Source organism: Simochromis diagramma, unplaced genomic scaffold (genome assembly GCF_900408965.1).
Source record: "Simochromis diagramma unplaced genomic scaffold, fSimDia1.1 OVJJ01000216.1, whole genome shotgun sequence".
Classification (NCBI taxonomy): Eukaryota; Metazoa; Chordata; class Actinopteri; order Cichliformes; family Cichlidae; genus Simochromis; species Simochromis diagramma.
This window is the reverse complement of record NW_024386883.1, coordinates 14,900,457-14,919,854: the sequence shown is the minus strand read 5'-3', so window position 1 is coordinate 14,919,854 and position 19,398 is coordinate 14,900,457. Positions and strand designations below refer to the sequence as shown.

The 19,398-nt window shown below is 40.1% G+C and overlaps 1 protein-coding gene and 1 long non-coding RNA gene across 3 annotated transcripts; one reads left to right on the top strand and one right to left on the bottom strand.

Annotated features, from left to right (window-relative positions):
• Window positions 1-3,379: 3,379 nt before the first annotated feature.
• On the bottom strand, window positions 3,380-18,505 carry LOC120733922 (14-3-3 protein epsilon). Of its 2 annotated transcripts, XM_040032444.1 has the most exons (7): window positions 18,287-18,505; window positions 12,873-13,072; window positions 11,065-11,171; window positions 10,037-10,243; window positions 8,962-9,098; window positions 7,935-7,989; window positions 3,380-4,494 (listed from the first exon to the last, which is right to left on the bottom strand). In XM_040032444.1, exons 1-6 carry the CDS (start codon window positions 18,348-18,350, stop codon window positions 7,982-7,984), a joined length of 723 nt encoding a protein of 240 aa, XP_039888378.1. In that variant the 5' UTR covers window positions 18,351-18,505; the 3' UTR covers window positions 3,380-4,494; window positions 7,935-7,981. The 2 variants fall into 2 exon arrangements, with proteins under 2 accessions (XP_039888378.1, XP_039888376.1); XM_040032442.1 differs by lacking the exon at window positions 7,935-7,989 and having other exon boundaries at window positions 18,287-18,504.
• On the top strand, window positions 5,598-7,476 carry LOC120733923. The gene is made up of 3 exons (XR_005695915.1): window positions 5,598-5,980; window positions 6,641-6,645; window positions 7,466-7,476. It is a non-coding gene; the product is annotated as an uncharacterized LOC120733923 (long non-coding RNA).
• Window positions 18,506-19,398: the final 893 nt, after the last annotated feature.

Genomic DNA, 19,398 nt, shown 5'->3' with positions numbered 1-19,398 from the left:
TTAGATCAAAATATTACTTGTATAGTTAACCCTTTAAGACCTACCATAGAACCAAGTCCGCCAGAGCTTATATTATATTTTTACATGCTGTGGTGCCATTTTTGGGAGCATTTCAAGTTGCTATACATCAATACAACCATTATAGCCCAAATTTGAATAATATGTATGCATTAAGTGCATAGTAATTACATAAATTGCAAAAAAGTGCAATAAACAACAAAAAAAAATTGAAAATCGTTTGTTTTTTTAACATATATTTCTAGTTAGAGAAATTTAAGAGGCTTATCCCTCAAAACTGTAAATACAAAAAAAGTTGCACAAAATAGTTTCCCACCACAGGAAATTTATTTTGAGTGTCTTTTATTTTTGAAATACCCCAATTTTTATATACTGCAGGAAAAACGAAAATAAATATTATAGTGCAAATTTGCAAAAAAGCAGCATGTGCATCAAAATAAACTATTTCCAGCACTGAGTCCTAAGCATCCCAGAAACGACACAGAAAGTCATAAAGTCAAAGATAACTTTTAAAAACACCAGTCTAGGCTCATGAGGCCCTGATGGTAAAAAACAAACAAAAAAAAAAAACAACTACATTTCCGCGAAAATGACGTCACGTCCGGTTTCAGCCAACTAATGGCGGACGTGCGAAAGTTCGCTGTAGGAAGTGTTATGAACAGCTGATCGGGTCGGCAAAGCGTGTTTCTGGAATATTATGTTTTTGTTGCTGCAAGTGCTTTTTATGCAGTTTTTGCAAAGCTATATGTGGAAGGAAACCGTGACCTAGGACAAGCTGATGGCATAAGATGTAAGTACAACTCCTCCGGTTTCATATGCAAAACAAATTATTGCGCTAGCTTACGTGGTTGCAGAGCTACCGGGATTTAAAAATAGTTATGCAAAAGCAGAGCGTGCCTGCTCCGACCATGTTTAAAGGGTTAATTATTATCTACTATATTACCAAAAACGATTTACTATTCTCGGCCAATAAGGTATGATGGAGTATGTTTTTTAGAACCATTCTTTTAGCAAAAAAAGGAATAAAAAAACTATGAAAGCGGCTCACTGCACAAAAAAATCTGTATTATTTAAAAATTGTGCATAGATTAGAAACACTGAAAATAATTATTGTGCGGAAAAATATTCCCCATCAGAGTAATACTGAGCTGATTTCAAACATTTGATACTACGTTGAATCTAAAGTATCTACAGATTCTAATAAATCATATTTGTCGTTGCCATCCTGTGAGGTCCACATATTTCTGAAAACAACAACAAAATAACAGCTGTTATGAGCTCAATAACACATGCCTACATCTCGATTTTGTTTAAAGTACATTAAAAAAAATATGTCAACATTAATACTAAATATATAAGCTGAATTGAATCACGGTGTTAAGGTTAACTGTCACAGGGAGATATTGACTGGATACTGATCTTAAGCCAAAATCTAGTTTTTGTACAGCTTTTTTTGTATAACTTTTGAGCATTAGTAACAAGAAATAATTCATAATTTCAACAACAAAACAACAGCCAAAAAATCCACGGGTAACTCTGGATGTTTGATCTGTTTTATGATTCACTGGAGAAGACCTTTTCTTAAATGCGTGTTGTGTAACTTAACTCATATGTAAGCCTCATATTTTAATACAGCATGACTATAAAGACCAGGCATTACATCAGGGAAAGGTTGAAACCACACCGCACATGAGCCTGGTGTCTGTTGTAGGTCCAAACAAAGATGTCTTTTGCTTTATGCTTGTTTTGACCTGACAAAATCCACTTTTTATTAAAGGTGAAGGTAAAAAAGTGAGGATACAGATGCTGAATCAAAGTGAGATGTTAGAGATTCCCATCACTGCCCTCTGCTGGTTAAAAATGTTATTTCACTCCATGTATGACAGCTGAAGCCAGTGTGGGAAATCCTTACTTACCTGCAATTAATATTTCTGTAATCAAAATGTATAATGTTGCTATCAGCTGACACTCATTATTTTATCAGGCTCAATAGCCCATCAAAATAAGTGTGAGTATAGATGCCCAGCAAAGTAACATCACCAGGACTGAGGCGTCGTTCCATGTCAGTTTCACGCCACCTCAGATTTATGAGGCGGAAAACACCAGGAATAATATACACTTAATAGAAACTGGGCAAAATTCCAGGTCCTTTGTGGTTTTTGGATATTTTCCTAGCTTTTCTTCCATAACACATACATAATATATACAATATTCATAATATTCTTTAAAACTGTCCAAATCAGGTGGACTGGATTCACAGATATTAAAACTTGAATATGACAAAGAACACATTTTCATCCAACTCCCATTGAGTGGAGAGTTTCTGTAAAAACCATCATAAATTTGGGATAAAATATTGTCTCTGATTTTCTCAGTATGAACTTTTGAAATATTAGGAACATTAGGAATTTAAAATGTAATATTACAGGAATTATGTGACGACAAATGACCAAAAAATTGAAACCTTTATGAAAAGCACCTACTAGGTTCCACTTGTTCCTGAATCGGTGAAACACGTTTGTCGTTTCCACAGCAGCAACAGTTTCAGTGCTGTGCTTTGTTGGAGGCTGACATGTTTAGGCATGTGTTGCCAGGAAACAATAATGCATGCTTAATTTGTCATGAAATAATGAAACGAGACCCGGCTGGCTATTTAACTGGCTGTCGGCTGATGGTTTATTACATGGGTGTTAAACACAAGGCCGGGGGACCCAGAACTGGCCCGGCACAGACTCTGTGGGCTGGATTTGACCCTTTAACTGCAGGTTTTACAGCTTTCCTCACTCACAGCCATTCATGCTACACCAAATTAACCATCAAATGACAAAAGTTACTGACTTTTCATGACCAACTATAATCTTTGGACCAACTTTAAAAAAAAAAAGATTTAAAAACAAAAAACAAAAAAAAAAACTTTGTGTGAATTAAAAACCATCTGCTCTATAGTTCCAGGACCGTCTGGGTAACGAGCTACCTGAACCGTTTCTTAGACAGATTCTTTATTGGCTAGAACTGAGCAAACTGAGACTTGCTGTTGAAATTGCACTTTAATACAATTTCTCAAGAATTGTGTGTATAAACATGGCTTTTAATTCCTGATGAAAGTTTGAACTGTAATCACTCGCTGTTTAAATCCACTGTGATGCACAGACACAAAACTACAAATAAGTGTGTCATTGTCTGAAAGCTTACAGTCCTAACTGTAGGTTAAAGCTAAGTGCCGGTCCTACAGCGCCCCCATGACTGTGATCCAAGAATATCCTCTCACTCTGCAGGTCAGATACCCTCTGATCAACACAACGACAATTTCTTTTCCTAATTTCATGGATTTTAAACTGAAATAAATAAAAAACGAAAGACATGATTTTCAATTTGAAGTTTAATGTTAATTCCATGCTGTGTTTCAGTAAGAATACAGATGGTACTTGTGGCTCCGGTGAGAATATCCAGTAGTACAAATCAGATTCACTTTACACATACTGAACAGAAGGAGTAGGAAGAAGAGGAGGATGAGGAGAGGGAAGGGACAGAAGAAAACCTGAAAGAGTCAGGGGAGTAAAGATACAGCAGGCCTCTATTTCCCAAACTGTTTTTATATAGTGCCAATGCAAAACTGCATTACGTTACAATCAAAGAGTGTTGAGCAATCCCCTCCCACGCTCACACTGATGCACATTTTGTCTGTTAAAAAGCCATTACCTAACTATCTGCCATTAGCGAAAGCGCTACAGCCTCGCAGCACAAAACTTGGTCCAAAGAGTGGACAAGGAGAGAGGTCAGAGCGATGCTCGGAGGTGGGGGACGTTTCGTAATTTAACAAAAAAAGAAAGAAAGAAAATGAACATGTGTTGAAGAAGCAGGTGTAGTAACCACAAAAAAGAAAATGTAACGAGGGCACTTAGTTCTTCCAAAAAGCTTTAACACATCCCTTTTAAACCTCCCATCACTGCTGCGTTTCCTCAATGTGACAACTGACGAAGCACGGACAAGATACTGATCATCAACACACGCGCGCACATACACCGGAAAACAGCAAAGTATCGTCTTTAAATAAACTCTTGCACATGTTACAAATACAGGCAAGCGTACTTGGCAACAGATGATAACAGCAAAATAAAGCAAAATAAAAACTGTGCAAGAGGACGTGAACCTTAAAGGGGGTACAGGCGTGCAAAAAAAAGAAAAAGTAATAAAACTAAGTGAAAACCCCCAGGGTGGGAAAAACGAGGGAGATGGCGTGCATACGAGGAGAAAAAGGTGGGGCAGGAGGGTGGAAATGGAGGGGATTGTAGAGTAGGAGTGGGCTGCAGAGTAAACCCAGCTGAACACTGTGGCTGGGGACAGGAGACAGTGCTGGGAGGAGGGAGTTAAGAGAGGAGGAGGAGGAGGAAGAGGAGGAGAGCTTGTCTTGCGTTGTTCAGTCTCACTGGGCCTCGTCCTCCGCATCTTGCAGTGCTTCTTTGTTCTGTTCTTCACCTGAGATGGAGACAAAAAGCACCAACAGTCACTGGGCTGCTGCTATACACTTAAAGACATTTCAAAAGCATCACCGGTGACGAGCAGCGTGAAGTGAAGCATGGATATCCAAACTACGGGACGGTTTGCCAGTCACGGATTTAGCCTGGACCTTAAAATATTGAATTTTTAGGCTTCATCCATGGTTGGAAAACTGCCTGTGAATCAGAAAATGATCAAATACTCACATAAAAGTACGTAACAGCTGTATAAAGAGCAGTAAGTACGATGACGGCACTAATTTAAAAGCCCTTTATGGTCCAAATGGAGTGAAATTAAGAAGATTAAACAGGGTTTGACATAACCTGTGTCCTGTGGGGCAAGCAGACTGGCCAGCTGCTGTTCTGTGACAGTGTTTCAACAGCACACAGGTATGATCTCACCTGTGAAGTAACCCATTTTTACCGCTCTTTGCTGTCAGTAGCCTACTGTCACATTGAATGAAGCGTTTGAGGTTAATGAAATTAAGAGGTGTTGAAAACAGCAGGGGTTCAAGACCCAACAGCTCGAGCTTCGTAGAATAAAAACACCTGCAGGTGGCTGGCATGTTTGTGTATGAAAACATTTTTGTACACACTTTAAAATATTTAAATAATATCAGCAAACCAGGAATGGGGATAAACAAAAAAAACAAAAAAAAAAAAAAAAAAAAAAAAAAAAAAAAAACGCTCCCACGGGTGTTTTGTGTAATATTTTCCAATATATCCCCTGGTCATCTGCAGTGAGTGTAAGCTGTCAGCCTGCTGTTTACCTCAGCTGTCAACATGCCCAGTGTGAATTATCCACGTACATTTGCTGTGGAGGATGCCATCAATCTTTGTGTAACGAGTCCGAAACGAGTCGATGAGTCAGTGAAGCTAAATCTGAGGTGATGAATTATTCCTCTTGGTAAGAGCTGCAGCTGTTTCTAAAGGTTTTTTGTTTTTGTTTTTTTAAATCTTGTCAAACTCGACCAGTACGTGATTAAACTCTCGTAAAACCTGAGGATTTCCTTTAATTATTTATCAGTTTGAAAGTGTGATTTTTAGGATACTTAAGCCAAACATTAGCCGGTATAATGTTAGTTTATAACCAGCTGCTATTTGTCGTTTTCTGACTGAAAGCTGGAAACAGGAATATCTGTGGCTGAACTTTGTGCATATGCCTTTACAGGAGTTTTCCTCTTTAGGAGGAGTATATTTTAAAGAATCACACAAACGTATTTTTCCTGACATAATGTTTGTGTTCTTCTAAACCAGCGGTGTCGAACTCCAGGCCTTGAGGGCCGGTGTCCTGCAGGTTTTAGATAACACCCTGGGTCAACACATGTGAATCCAATGATTAGTTCATTACCAGGCCTCTGGAGAACTTCAAGATATGTTGAGGAGGTGATTTAGCCATTTAGATCAGCTGTGTTGGATCAAGGACACATCTAAAACCTGCAGGACACCGGCCCTCGAGGCCTGGAGTTCGATGCCTGTGTTCTAAACATTGTAAAGGTCAGTTTCTAATGGTGAAGTAGTTTGCCACTGCCCCCTCTGGTGGCTATTAGAAAGAATGCAGCTTTGAGGCACTTATGCATAGACCCAGAGACTACAGACATCTTTTAGATACAGTCCAACAAAGCCAGCCATGCATTTAAATAAGGCAACATGTGTAATCTGTCTGCAGCTGTAATGTGATAAATTTATCTAATTTTAAATACTTATGTCCCTGATTAAACTGATTTAAGTTTAAACGACCATCATTGTAATAAGCGGGAGACGCTCAGATGCTAAAAATAACCCAAACATTTACATACAAACTGCAACTTTCACCAGTGACCGTCAACGTGCAGGCCAGTAAGGAGGAGCTGTGTGCAGACTTACTAACAAGGGCGAAATGCTTTGTGAACCTGTGCAACTGGTTGCTTAGAAAGGTTACCATAGAGACCGCACAGCCATCCGTGTAATGAAGCATTGAGAGGCACAAATAACAAAGGCCTGAGAATCTGTCATGATTAAAATAGAAAGCGTAACGGTGCTCATTAGCACCGCGGCTAACTGTGATGTGAGAGCACTGCAGGACACGGAGCAGCAGCCTCACATGCTGCCACTGCAGTTCCTCCGTTATGTCACACTTCCGCGAGGCTGCGTTCACAGGTTTCCAAACACCGACCCACACACATGTGATCTGCTGTGATGCCCCAGTGTGCAGGATTCAGTCACACCGACGTGCATTTGTGAAGAAGCAGAGTGTCCGCAAATCCTCATGGTTAAATTAGAAGATGGAGTCATTTGTATGGTCACAGGAGGAAGGTGGGTTGTGTTTCTACATTTCAGATTCACAAGCCCACAACTGTGAGACTGACACCAGCATTTAGGGTGCAAAGCTTAAAAGCTGGAAAATTAACATTATAAAAACTGAAGTCGCCTGGTTCACTTAGAATAACTGATCATGGAGATAATCGTCCAATAACAATAATTTTGAAGGGGACCTGTTACACTTTTCCAATATTTTCTATCAATTATGCAAAGTCACAGTGGTGGAGGCTCATATTAAACATGGCTCACATGATGAGGGGAGCACATGCACAAGGCTCAGGTTTCAGACTGCTCTAAACACTGTTTCCCGCAGTTTTTTCTACACTTGGCTCTGCATGATGTCATTGAGAGTTCGAGAGGGGCAACCAATCAGAATAAAGGTGGCTTGTTTCAAACCACAAAGTTGTGTAACCATGCAAAGCCATTCTTGTAGAGGATAAGAATTAAAATATTGAGCAAAGGGACAAATAAGCTACATTTTATAGCTAGATTTAGTTACTTTGTGTAACTGCACCTCACTATGATACTTAAAACCTTGGCATAGTGACGCTTCATCTTTCTCATTAAGACATTTAAAGCAAATGGTCTGGTTCTTATACAGTGCTATTCAAAGCGTTTTAGTAGTTGACCAGCTACCTCCTGAGCTAGAGCCACCCCTGATGTGTCAAACTGGTCTCAAAGACAGTCTGGATATACTTTTGTAATATTATTAAGCACCTAAATATTACTTTATGAAAGGTTAAAAACACAAAACTGCCATTTAAAGTAGTTTAAATTGTTATAACTCCGATGTGAATGTGTTTTACTTCATTTGATAAATAGTTATACTTAAAATCTGACTAGGCCAAGAAGCAGATTCGGGACGTCAGCTGTTTACTGGGAGGTATTTCAGCCTTTTATCCAAGTTTTTTTTTTGACTTGCGGACACCCTGAAGACAATCAAACATAGTGCTGAAAAAAGTGGAAGAGGTTAGCAACACAATGCGACAAATTACCGCTCTGTACCCCTAAAAACACTGGACTTGGTGCTGTGAGTAAGTTAGTGAGGGATGTTAGGGTGGTGAGGCAAGACTATCGGCTTGAGGTGGAAAAAAGCCCAAGGCAAGAGGAATGACTTACAAAATAGACCTTTAAAAACAGAGAAGAGAGAAGGAGGAGGGCTGTCCTTAAGAATCTACAGAGGAGAGAAGTTAAAAGAGTTCGTGAGTATCGACCCTGAAAGGAGGGAGTGATTTTATACACTGCTCAAAAAAATTAAACACTTTTTAATCAGAGTTTAGCACCGAGTCAGCTAAACTTGGGGGATACTGATCTAGTCAGTTAAGAAGCAGAGGGGGTGGTTAAGGGAAAAAATGCCAGACGCCTCCACCTTTAAAATTCTCATCTTCTCTGGCTGATTTTTCTCTAGTTTTATGTTTGGATAGGGTCACTGTCACTACTGGTAGCATGAACTGATACCTAGATCTTACAGAGGTTGCACAGGTAGTCCAACTCCTCCAGGATGGTACATCAATACGTGCTATTGCCTGAAGGTTTGTCAGACCCTACGCTGGTGCAGTGGGTCCTGGTTCCTCCTGGTGCATGATGATGCCCGGCCTCGTGTAGTGAGAGTATGCATGCAGGCTCTTTACACCACTGATTGGCCCCAGCATCCGCCAATAGAACAACATTTTGTTTTGGTCCTTCCAATGCTGCCAGACCTCAGACCGCCCAGGAACTCAGTGATGCCCTGGTCCAGATCTGGGAGATCCCGGTGGACACCATCTCTTAAGGAGAATGCCCCGAGGTTGTCAGGCATGCATGCAAGCACGTGGGTGCAATAAAAACTACCATAATACCATTTTTGCGTTGCTGCAGTGAAATTCTGGCAGAATGTACTAGCCTGCCATCTTTGAATTTAGCTCTCTGTATGTTAAAAGCTTTCATTTCTGTCAAATGATGTAGCATCCTAACACATTACCATGCCCATATCAATATAGTTATCCAGTAATTTTTTGGAGCAGTGTAGAAACCACAGAACTCAGAGGAAAGGCCGGACGAAACCTGTTTGCTAGATTTTTGACCATAAAAGAGGCAGAAATAAAAAAGGGGCAAACAAAGAAAGCAGAAATACTAAGCCTGAACAGTAAAGTCATGGTTCTCTCACCATCTCCCTGCACATCTGAGGTCCATAGTGTCAAGTTGTCACGTAGCAACTGCATGATAAGCGTAGAGTCCTTATAGCTTTCCTCACTCAGGGTATCCAGTTCTGCAATGGCATTGTCAAATGCTTCCTTCGCCAACCTGTCAGCAGAGAAGATACGAACCAACACAGAGGAGCTGAGGATTCACTTCACACAGTGGAAGCACAGACATATCAAAAGTGAAGCAAATGTGGAAGTGTGACAGTCGGATCCACCATTCATCCATCACATCTGGTGTCCAAAATCTAATTATTTTTCTTAATCCATGGACCATTCTGAATATTTATGTGTGCCATCTATTCATTTTGTGCTCCTTATCTGGGTCCAGGTTGCAAGTGCAGCAAGCTAAACCCTGCTCACCTTCTCCAACTTATCTAGATATACTCCCAAATGTTCCCTGGAGGCTCTTCCCATGGCCAACCTGGAAGATATCCAGGAAGCAGCCTGGTGAGATACCCAAACAAATGACCGGCTGGTGCCAGTGTGATCTTTTTTTCAAACTGGAAAACTGTAGTCCTTTGCCGATAAGCTACGCTGTGAGACGAGTCAAAATAAAGTCAATGTGGTTGAATAGCCAGTTCATGAATCATTTCATCTGGCACCCTGGATGGCTCAACTCCTAAACGATGCTCCTCTTTGTAATGAGTAATGAAAGGCAGTAATGAGAGACCGAGAGTCCAAGCTGCTTATATTATCCAAGTCTTCTTTTTTCAGCCTACCACAAAACTAAGAAATAAATAAACTACCGAACAGCACAAAATTGACTTAAATTTTAATTTCTTTCTATAAATCATTCCATTAAAAAGCATAAGATGACATCCACAAACTGCTTTTACTTTCACACCTTTTTTTTTTTTAGTTTGTAGTTTCCTTTCAGTTCACTAACAATCTTGAAGCCTCACGTGATGTAAAACCCCCGTAGCCCCATCAAAGACGCCACAGGAAGTCCTGCTTGCAGACGTCAAACTTGTTTTGTTGTTTTCGTGCATCCCCCCCCCACACACACACATCAAAAACAACTCGATCTCGTGCACTCACCTGCAAGCACGGTCCGGCGAGTTGAGGATTTCATAATAGAAAACAGAAAAGTTAAGGGCCAGTCCCAGACGGATGGGGTGCGTTGATGGGAGTTCGATCATGGCGATGTCGCTCGCAGCTTTGTACGCTACCAAACTGTTCTCGGCTGCCTCCTTCCTGTCGTTGCCTGTGGCAAACTCTGCCAGGTACCTGTGGTAATCTCCCTTCCTGAGTGGGGCAAACACAAAGGCCATGAAGAACATATGGGCAATCTGAAGGGTAAAGCCACTTTTAACTGTTCAAAATAAATCAGGGGTATTGGTTAATACTTATCATGGAAAAAGATTTTTTTTAATAAAAATGAACAAAGACCACATTAGGATCATATAAGTACAGTTAGACCGGCGCCTAATCCCCTTAACTAGGGCACAATTCTAATCAGAGAAGCATCTTTTAGAGGGCAACTACGTAAACAGAGTAAGCAAAACACTCTCCTGAAACAAGCTTCGTTTACTCCCAAGTTTGTGATTTTCCTTCAATCATCTACTTTTTAAATTTAAGAGAGGTACCGTGTACCATTTCATCGTGGGAGATGGAGCTTAAAAATGCATCCAATTTTTCTGACAGGCCGTTTCGGCACAGTGCATGATTTTTACCCCACAGCCTCCAGACTTCAGCTTCACCTCAACCTTTAATGGTTTATTCTAAATGGGACAGGGCTGTGCTCCTCTAAATAAGGCCACAGAAACGGAGAAAAATACTAAATAATAAATATCAGACTGTCATTTTGTGATTAAAAGTTTAGTCTAGTTATGCAAGACATCACAACCCAACAGTATCTTAACAAAATGAGAGAAAATGTGTTAGCAAATGTTTGTGTTAAATGGCCAAACAACCCGAAATTAACATTTGCTTATTTAACAATCGATTCTGCAACAACAAATATACATTAAAAAACTCAGAATGTCCCATAATTTGTAATAATCTGGGCGACCACACCACTTTCCTCATTTTGTTAGTACAATTTCAGATATGAACTGGATACCTACATTTTATAGTAGAAAACCTTAGATTCTCCCGTGGTAGCAGCTAAGATGAGATGCTTGTCCAGTACATCCAGAATGTCATTGCAGATTGATTTCAGCTCTTTCTCAACCTGCAGAACAAAACACAGATGCTTCTGTTAGTACACTATGTTCCTACTCACTCTGTGTGCTTTGAGACCTTTGCAGATATTGGCGTGTTCAATTAGACAACACTAACCTGACAGTGTTTGACAGCCACTCTTGTGCTAGCTAATGCTATAAAAACTTTTCCCAACTTGTTGTGCCTTTTCCATAGTAACAAATAAGCAGTAAACAATGCCACAAAGAAATAAAGAAATGCTTCCCATTGATGGTTAACTTATTACCTGGACCAGGGACCTGGTCTGGTCTCCACTTAAGCAAACAGGGCTTCTTCCTGGCTTTTCACAATAAAAGCCTTCATTATATAGTATATGAAGGCTACTTACGACAGACCTCTCTCCTTTATCTTTTTTATTTTTAGGTTATGAGACGCATTTTAACAAATGAATATTTGACATCTATGAAGCTCATTTTGAGGTCCATTAACAAAACAGCAAACAAAACAAAAAGGTGAAAAAAGCTTTTTGTATAAAATAATGATAAATATAGTGGAGACCAGAGAAAGTTGAATAACATAATTCTAAAAAACCTAAATATAATGCATTTGCTTCGATGCTTCGTTTAATCCACAACTCGGTAGCGCTCAGCTGTCACCATGTAAGCGCAAGCGCTTCACCCACATTTGCAACTAAAAATAGACCTGCAACTCAAGGCTTCAGAGTTAGATTCAAATAAACACAAAATATATTAATTAAATAAACTGTATTAATATTTGAAAGTACTTTTCCAAGTCTTTTTTTTTTTTTGCACGGCAGTAAAACTGAGCCGCTGACCTGTAGCCGTTAACATGGACACTGAATTACTATTAACATCTACACCATCAGAACGTCTGCAGCAGGAAACTTCAGTTCTGAGAGTGCTGATATGCTCACTTTTCTATACGCCGTTCTTTATTTTCTACAGGCTTACAGGCCTATATTCTTACTCACAAGTACATTTAAGCACACACATCCCAAATTGACCTCATCCAGGAGATGAAACTGAACTCTTTTTTTTGCCTCATGCTAATGTAAGAAAGAAGAGTAAAGGCTGGTTAACTTTATGTCTTAGTGTAGGTTGCAGGTCTATTTGACTTTACTGTGCTGGTGATTATTTAAAAGGAATGAGCTGAGCTTTTTATTTGACTGATATTTAAAACATTGCAGTTCATTTTGAAAGACCTGTTTTTTTTTTTTTTTTATCTCTTGAATATTTATTATGATTATTAAGAAAAGTATTTCTCATAGGATTACTGGATGGATACCATAGAATACTTTATTAATAAAATAATCAAGTTTTGCAGCTGTAGCATAGAGCTTAGGGGATTTAACTCCAGAGTCAGCATGCAGTTAGTCCCACAGTGGGCGTTCTCTGAATTCTGCTGTTACTGGGAGTTTCTCTGGAGCATAATTGGGGAAAAAAAGCGATTTAGAGTTATTTCGTGGCTGCCACCCGACTCATCATTTTGGGCTGTGAAACCATTTCCTGGAGGAGAGCTCTCATCTCCATGAAATAACTGTGCAGGTACTAATGTCTAACCAGTGCTACCTCAGTCCTGAGGGTTTGTTTTTTTAATCACTCTGTGAAGTAGTGGCAAGAAGAAAAAAATACAATCACTTCACGTGTGGTAAGAGCAGAACCAGAATGAAAAACAAGGACAGCATCAGATGTGGGTTTAAACTGTGTCTGACCGTTTTCCTGTATTCTCGGATCATCTTTAGTTTGTCTTCGCCTCCTTTGTTTTCTTCTTTCTGTTCGAGGCTGCTGATTATCCTCCAGGAGGCTCTCCTGGCTCCGATTACGTTCTTGTACGCTACAGAGAGAAGGTTCCTCTCCTCCACCGTCAGCTCCACGTCCATACTCGCCACGTTCTTCATCGACTCCACCATTTCTGAAAGAAGCAAAATAGAAACAAACGGCTGAATGTCGGGTGAATTAGCCACAGGACGAGGGGAGCAATGTTGGAACTACCATGATTTTTCTTTTAAAGCTTTAAACTCAGTTTCAGGCTGTTTGAAGCTTCACCCACATAGGAGAGGGGATCCAATCAGAAAAATGCTTTCTGAAGGGTGGGGATAGGGGAGCCCTCTGGTTTTAGACCAGGGGTGGGGAACTCCAGGCCTCAAGGGCCGGTGTCCTGCAGGTTTTAGATGTGACCTTGATCCAATCACAGCTGATTTAAATGGCTAAATTACCTCCTCAACATGTCTCGAAGTTCTCCAGAGGCCTGGTAATGAACTAATCATTTGATTCAGGTGTGTTGACCCAGGACGAGATCTAAAACCTGCAGGACACCGGCCCTTGAGGTCTGAAGTTCCCCAACCCCTCTTTTAGACAGTCAAGAGGCTCCACTGAGGCCTAATTTAACACAAATAAAGATTATTTTGAAATGTGAATCATGCAAAGCCACTCTAGGAGAATTAAGGAGGTTTAAAGGAGGGGTTGCTGAAGGAGCTAATACTCCAATATTTGAGCTGAAGTATTAAATTTACTTTTTAAAAAAGGACCACAGAAGCAGTAACTTCCTAGTGTTCAGACCTTCTGTTTGCAAGAGGTAGCCAATCAGAAGAAAAAGGTCAAAAAGGGAGAGGAGCCAAGATGGCTTGGTTCAGGCAGTGGGCATATTTAAAATAAATAATGATCACTTTCAATTGTGAATCATGCAAAGCTACTCTAGCAGATTTCAAGATCAAAAATAGGAAATTTGCATCAATTTCATTACATCTGATTGGAATTATAAAGAGAAATTTTCTGCTGGGTTAAACAACAGAAAAGGTAAATGTGAAAATATTTCTGCTTTAATATTCAGCACTGAGTCTTCATTACCGTTATTAACATTCATTGTTTTTAAATTAAAAACAAGCACATCTTCATGCCATTAGCTCAGTCCTGAAAGGTTTCTGTCATCTTCAGTGATTTATTAATGGAGCGCCCGGGATGCTGACCAATTATAAACTCCTCTAATGTAGACATTTACCATCGTGGACACCTTCGGGGAGGCGATGGAAACTGAGCCAGAACATTAAACCAGAGGGCTGAGCCAGATCATCTTCAGTACTTTAAAACATTTCATGTTTGATTCATGGCAGCAAAACAAAACGATTGGCACTTATCTCAGGAGTAATTCATCAGCACAACGAGCTTCTTCCCCGAGGAGTCAAATAAATGAGGCAACGGGGAGCCTCTTTAATCAAGAACACAAACACCGAAAATTAACTGGATCTGTTTCAACTTAAAAAGAAATACCTTTATTCTAGCATGTAATAACTTACATAAGAAGCATCAAAGATGGCAGGATGAAAGACAAAAAGTGGTTAAAACAAGCCACACACCACATTAAAACATCTAATTTGGATGTAATTTCTTGCCTTGTCGCCCAGCCCAGCGCTGGAGGGAAAATACAAGTGCCAATCATCCAGTTTGTGATGTATGATCAGATACAGTCAGCAGGAACAATGAGCTGGTTTACAAACCAGGAGGACTCGACATGCTGCTCCACCTCGGCCTGCTCTCAGAGCGAATCAGTGAGCTCCTCGTGCTTTTAAAGCATTTTTCAAGTGAAGCCTCCACAGGCTGTATTTGCACACCAAGTCATTAAAAGGAATCTGCACAAGCACAATAGACGTTCACGACCTTTTTTAGCTGTGCAGTGGCAGACAAAGCTACTCCCTGTCATAGTAAAGATGTAGGCAAGTAAAAGTGACATGCATCTCTGTTTGAATACTAAAAAACTCAATTTTTTATCAGTGATCTCAATTATGTAACACAGTTATTCATTTACTTAAATGCTCTGGTATTCAACTTTGGAAAAAATGAAATTTATAGGAGATGTATTTAACGTGAGGGCTGTTCTACATCTGCTTTGAATCTACACCGTGGGTACATCATAACCACAAACTTTCTGAAAGTGTAAGCCACATCGTGCTGTGCACCTCCTTAGAAACCACAGCTCGCATTAACCCGGCAGTTCAGTATTGTCGTTTCCTCTAGTGCATTTCTGGCTACTACTTCTTCTACACCCAATTTTCAAACTGACTAGAAAAGAGAAACTCCACCGCCAACTAGGATTTTGGTTGTGAACCAAAACTACATGGGCTCGACACAGCCCATAAAGTCCATCATGTAAGGATGCCCGCTGGTCCGCTCTCAGCCGTTTCTACCATAGTGCTAAATTTACAAAATATACAAAATTGATTTAATTTTTTATTCAGTATGCTGTCAAATGAGTGACTGAGCACAAAACGAATGCAGATTTCTGCTTCGGCTTTGTGACCCAGAAGCTACGTCCACGACCTCTACCAAAGGAATTCTGCAGGCGCCAACATGTTCAACGAGAGGCCTGGAGATCTCCACAGTAGCCGAAAAGTGGATCAGAAGAGAGGAAGGCTCTTGTCCAATCATTGATTTCCAAACACCAGGCGCAGGGGGCGCTGTCGACATTTCAACAGCACTGGGTGAGTGACTCTTCCAGTCTGCATGTTGAAGTATTCTTGGGACAATATATTGAACCCCGAGTTGCCCTTGATACAACCATCAGAGGGTGAGTGTGTGGAAATGTTAGGTTAAAAGCACTTAGGCATAGGAGAAATACTTCTATGAAGCATTAATTATAGTAGAAAAGCACTGCGTAAGTGCCAAATCCAATATGCATTAGCCATTATCGTATTTCTGCTTGTTTGAAATTGTTACTTTCCAGCTACATGCAGGAAAAGCTTGCTTTTGCCTGTACTGCAGCAACCTGTTCCTGTGATGTTTTATTCCTTTTTGCCTTTGTTTCTCTTCCTCAATTACTTCAGCTGGAAGCTTTTTATAAGCAGCAGCACCCCAGAAAGACAGACCAGCCTAAAAATAGCACAAACACAGACACTGGCGTGTTTGTTTGCACAATGATTAACCCATAAAATGCATGATTAAATGCAAATTTATATTGACGGCAGGGAAATTTCTGTGCCCCATCTACAAAAAAAAGAGGCAGACACTCTGAACCAAATGGCTGCAATTAATACCAGCAGCTGCAGACAAACTTGGGAAATGTGACTTTTTGTTGAGAAAGGGGTTCGTTTTCACACTCTGAACCAGACAAACGGAGATCAGAGAGTGTGGAAAGTGCACAGTTTAACACATCAGCGATGCTTTCACGCATAAACTCCTGCACACAGCAGGAGGTAGGCCATTTTACACCAGGGCTGGGCGGTATGCTGGTCATAATTCCACGCATGACACGAATCTTTCAAATACTGATAAACTGGAGAACAGCCAAAGAGCCAGCTGTGGTTTCTATACTGACCACCGGGAGCGATGCAGAGCGACAAACCGAGCATCTGTCTTCCACACGGTTTTAGTCATATGACGCAAGACTTAAACATCCTCTGCTAGCACTCTTAAAAAGGGCAAACATCATGGCACTATAATCTGAAGAGTAAACTAGGGCATGCTGGGTAATGCTAACTTACAGCCTGTTGGAAGCGGCTCCGTCAAAAGTGCGGAAAGACTCCACAATAACTAATTGAGGAGCCCTGCCGTCAGTTTATTTAAAAGGAGACTTGCTTTGCAGCTCTGCCAAAACACAGTAACAAGGAAACAGAGATGGTTTTAAACATGGACGCAGCTTCCACATTGGAAACAAAGGCAATGTCTGCTGCAGTAAATCTGCACCACCAGACAGCGACAGCTGAGCTACAAAAAGACTTCCGGTACTATTGATGTTCATGAGAAATTCGCCGCAAGTACGTTCCTGCTCAGTTTATGGGCTCAAGGGCTTGTAAAGATCATTACGCTCATTGTTAAGGCTAACAATTAGCGCGCTACTTTGCCAGTAAAGAAGCACCCCCTCCTCGTTACATCCGATTCGTTTTTAAACCGCGATGGCGAAAGCCTTCAAAATAGGACCTCAGATGCCAATGGGGGATGTCACTATATTTACATCTTTTTGATACAGTCTATGCAGGGAATCAGGTGAGGATAACTCAATGCTAACAGCTGTTTTCACTTGAAAACTTGACTCATTTATGCCACAACATGGAGTTTATACACTAGCAGCAACAGACCAAATGTTAGCTTTATTTATAAACGGTGGCAAAAACAGCACAAACAGACCGCCTCTGTGCTTAATATTAGTTCTATTTAAACAACTGAGTAAATTACTGTTCTAATTGAAGAATGAAATGTGTCATGTTTGTGGTGGCTGCTTTGGCTTATTTTACTTGTTGCATGGCAATATGCAGTTTCTAGAAAGAGGAATTTAACTAAGGAACTACAAGGCAGGCAATACTAATAAGATTTCCTTGCCTCATGACTGTGTACATTTACTAATATATTTTTTATTTGAGATTACTGAAAGGCACTAAAGGCAAACTAAAACTCTTCAGGTACTGGCTCATCTGGACTTCTGATCAAGATTACAGTTTAGGTACAAGACTAACATCTTATAATGACCAGGCTGAAAAACACCTTGTAGTTTGCCAGCTACGGCGCAAATTGAGAAGCCCCTCAGAGAAGAAGAAAAAAGTTGATCCGCACAGAAATTCCTCAAACGTGATTTTAAGAGCTTAATTACGTGCACGTTTTCCATTAGACTCACTGCCACACGGGCTTCTCTTGAAACCCTTTGTGGGGCCGATTTGTAAGCAATAACTGGAGCCGTTTTCTGGGGATTTTTCCACTCGTTATTGATCAGAAAGATCAGCGTCAGCGGAGCTGCAGGTCGTGTTTGTAGTGGTATGGGCATTCGTCGTGGTTTTTCTGAATGGAGTTCGGCGTGACGGGGCTGAAGAAAGGCTAGCCAGCTAGTTAGCCGTTTAATAGCTCGCTAACTAAGAAGAACCGCTTAGCACCGCGTAACTAACACAAATGTTCGCTGGCAGCAGTGCACACCGCGGGACACGCTTTCCAGCACGCTGGCTGCGCCTTCCTCATGAGCTGAAAACTACATTTAAACGTATATTGTTTCATTCGGCTGGGGAAACCTCCGCCATTTTGTCTCGTCTCACCCAACAAATCCATGTGAACTGCTTCACCTGCGTCTCCAAACCCCCTGCGCAGGGAGACAGAGGGGGAAAGAGGGGCCAGGCGGTCTGCAACCACCGATATCTCTCCGCAGCCTTACCGTCATATCTCTCCGCTTGTTCGGCGAGTTTAGCCTGGTATACTAGGTTCTCTCTGTCCGCCATGGTGCTCGGATACTGGGGCTTTTCGTGGCGTCCCAGTGGAAAGGGAGGATTATCGGCTGCTCTGCGATTCCTGGTGGTGGATCAGCAACAGCACTGTCGCTTCGCTGAACCGAAGAGCCACCGGTAGCACTGGCGTAAAGATGGCGCCGCTGCTCCATCCGGGAAATCCACGCAGCGGACTCATCCACGCCTCCAGCCTCCAGCCAAGTCAATAAAATATATTCAAATAAAATCAATAATAAAGGTAGTGATTTAAAAAAAAAAAAAAAAAAAAAAAAGGAAGTGCGTGAATGAATAAAAAAGTCACGTAAATAAATTTAAATAAAACTGAAATTAAAAAATAAACTTCACGTTATATAAAAAATTAAGGTCATTAAAAAAAACAAAGAAAGAATATACACGAATAAGTTAAAAAGGTCCGGAATATAAATAAAATTAAAAATAAGCTAAAGAAAATAAATAAAAAATAAAAATGAATGAAAAAGTAATGAAATACAGTTAAAAATAATTTAAAACATAAGATAAAAAAAAACTTATGAAATACATTTAGAAATAAAATAATAGAAAAATAATCAAATAAAAAAACTGAAAAATACAAAAAAAACCAAGTCTCAAAATAAACTGTCCTCTAAGTAAATTAAGTAAATTCAAAACCCTCCAACACCTTAATGTTAACGCCTTAATAATTCACTTACACTCTTCATTGAAGAGTGCAGTTGAATTTGCAATCTAACATGTTAAGAAAGCACAAAGAAGCACTTTATTTTTTTTATTATTATTTTCCAAATAACTATATTAATAATTACTTTACCAAGAGTATCATAAGTTAGTAAAACTGAACTAAAGCTAAATGTCGAGACATATTTTAGTTATCTGAAAAAATATGAAAGGATTTTTTTTTTTAAATGAAGCCTAACCTTAAATAATACAATGTACTAAACCAAAGATAAACTGATATACACTAGAAATTACTGTTTTAATGTTAAATTTTTGTCTTCATAACCAGCAATAGGAGGCTTGAGTCCCAGTATTTATTGATAGTGGGATG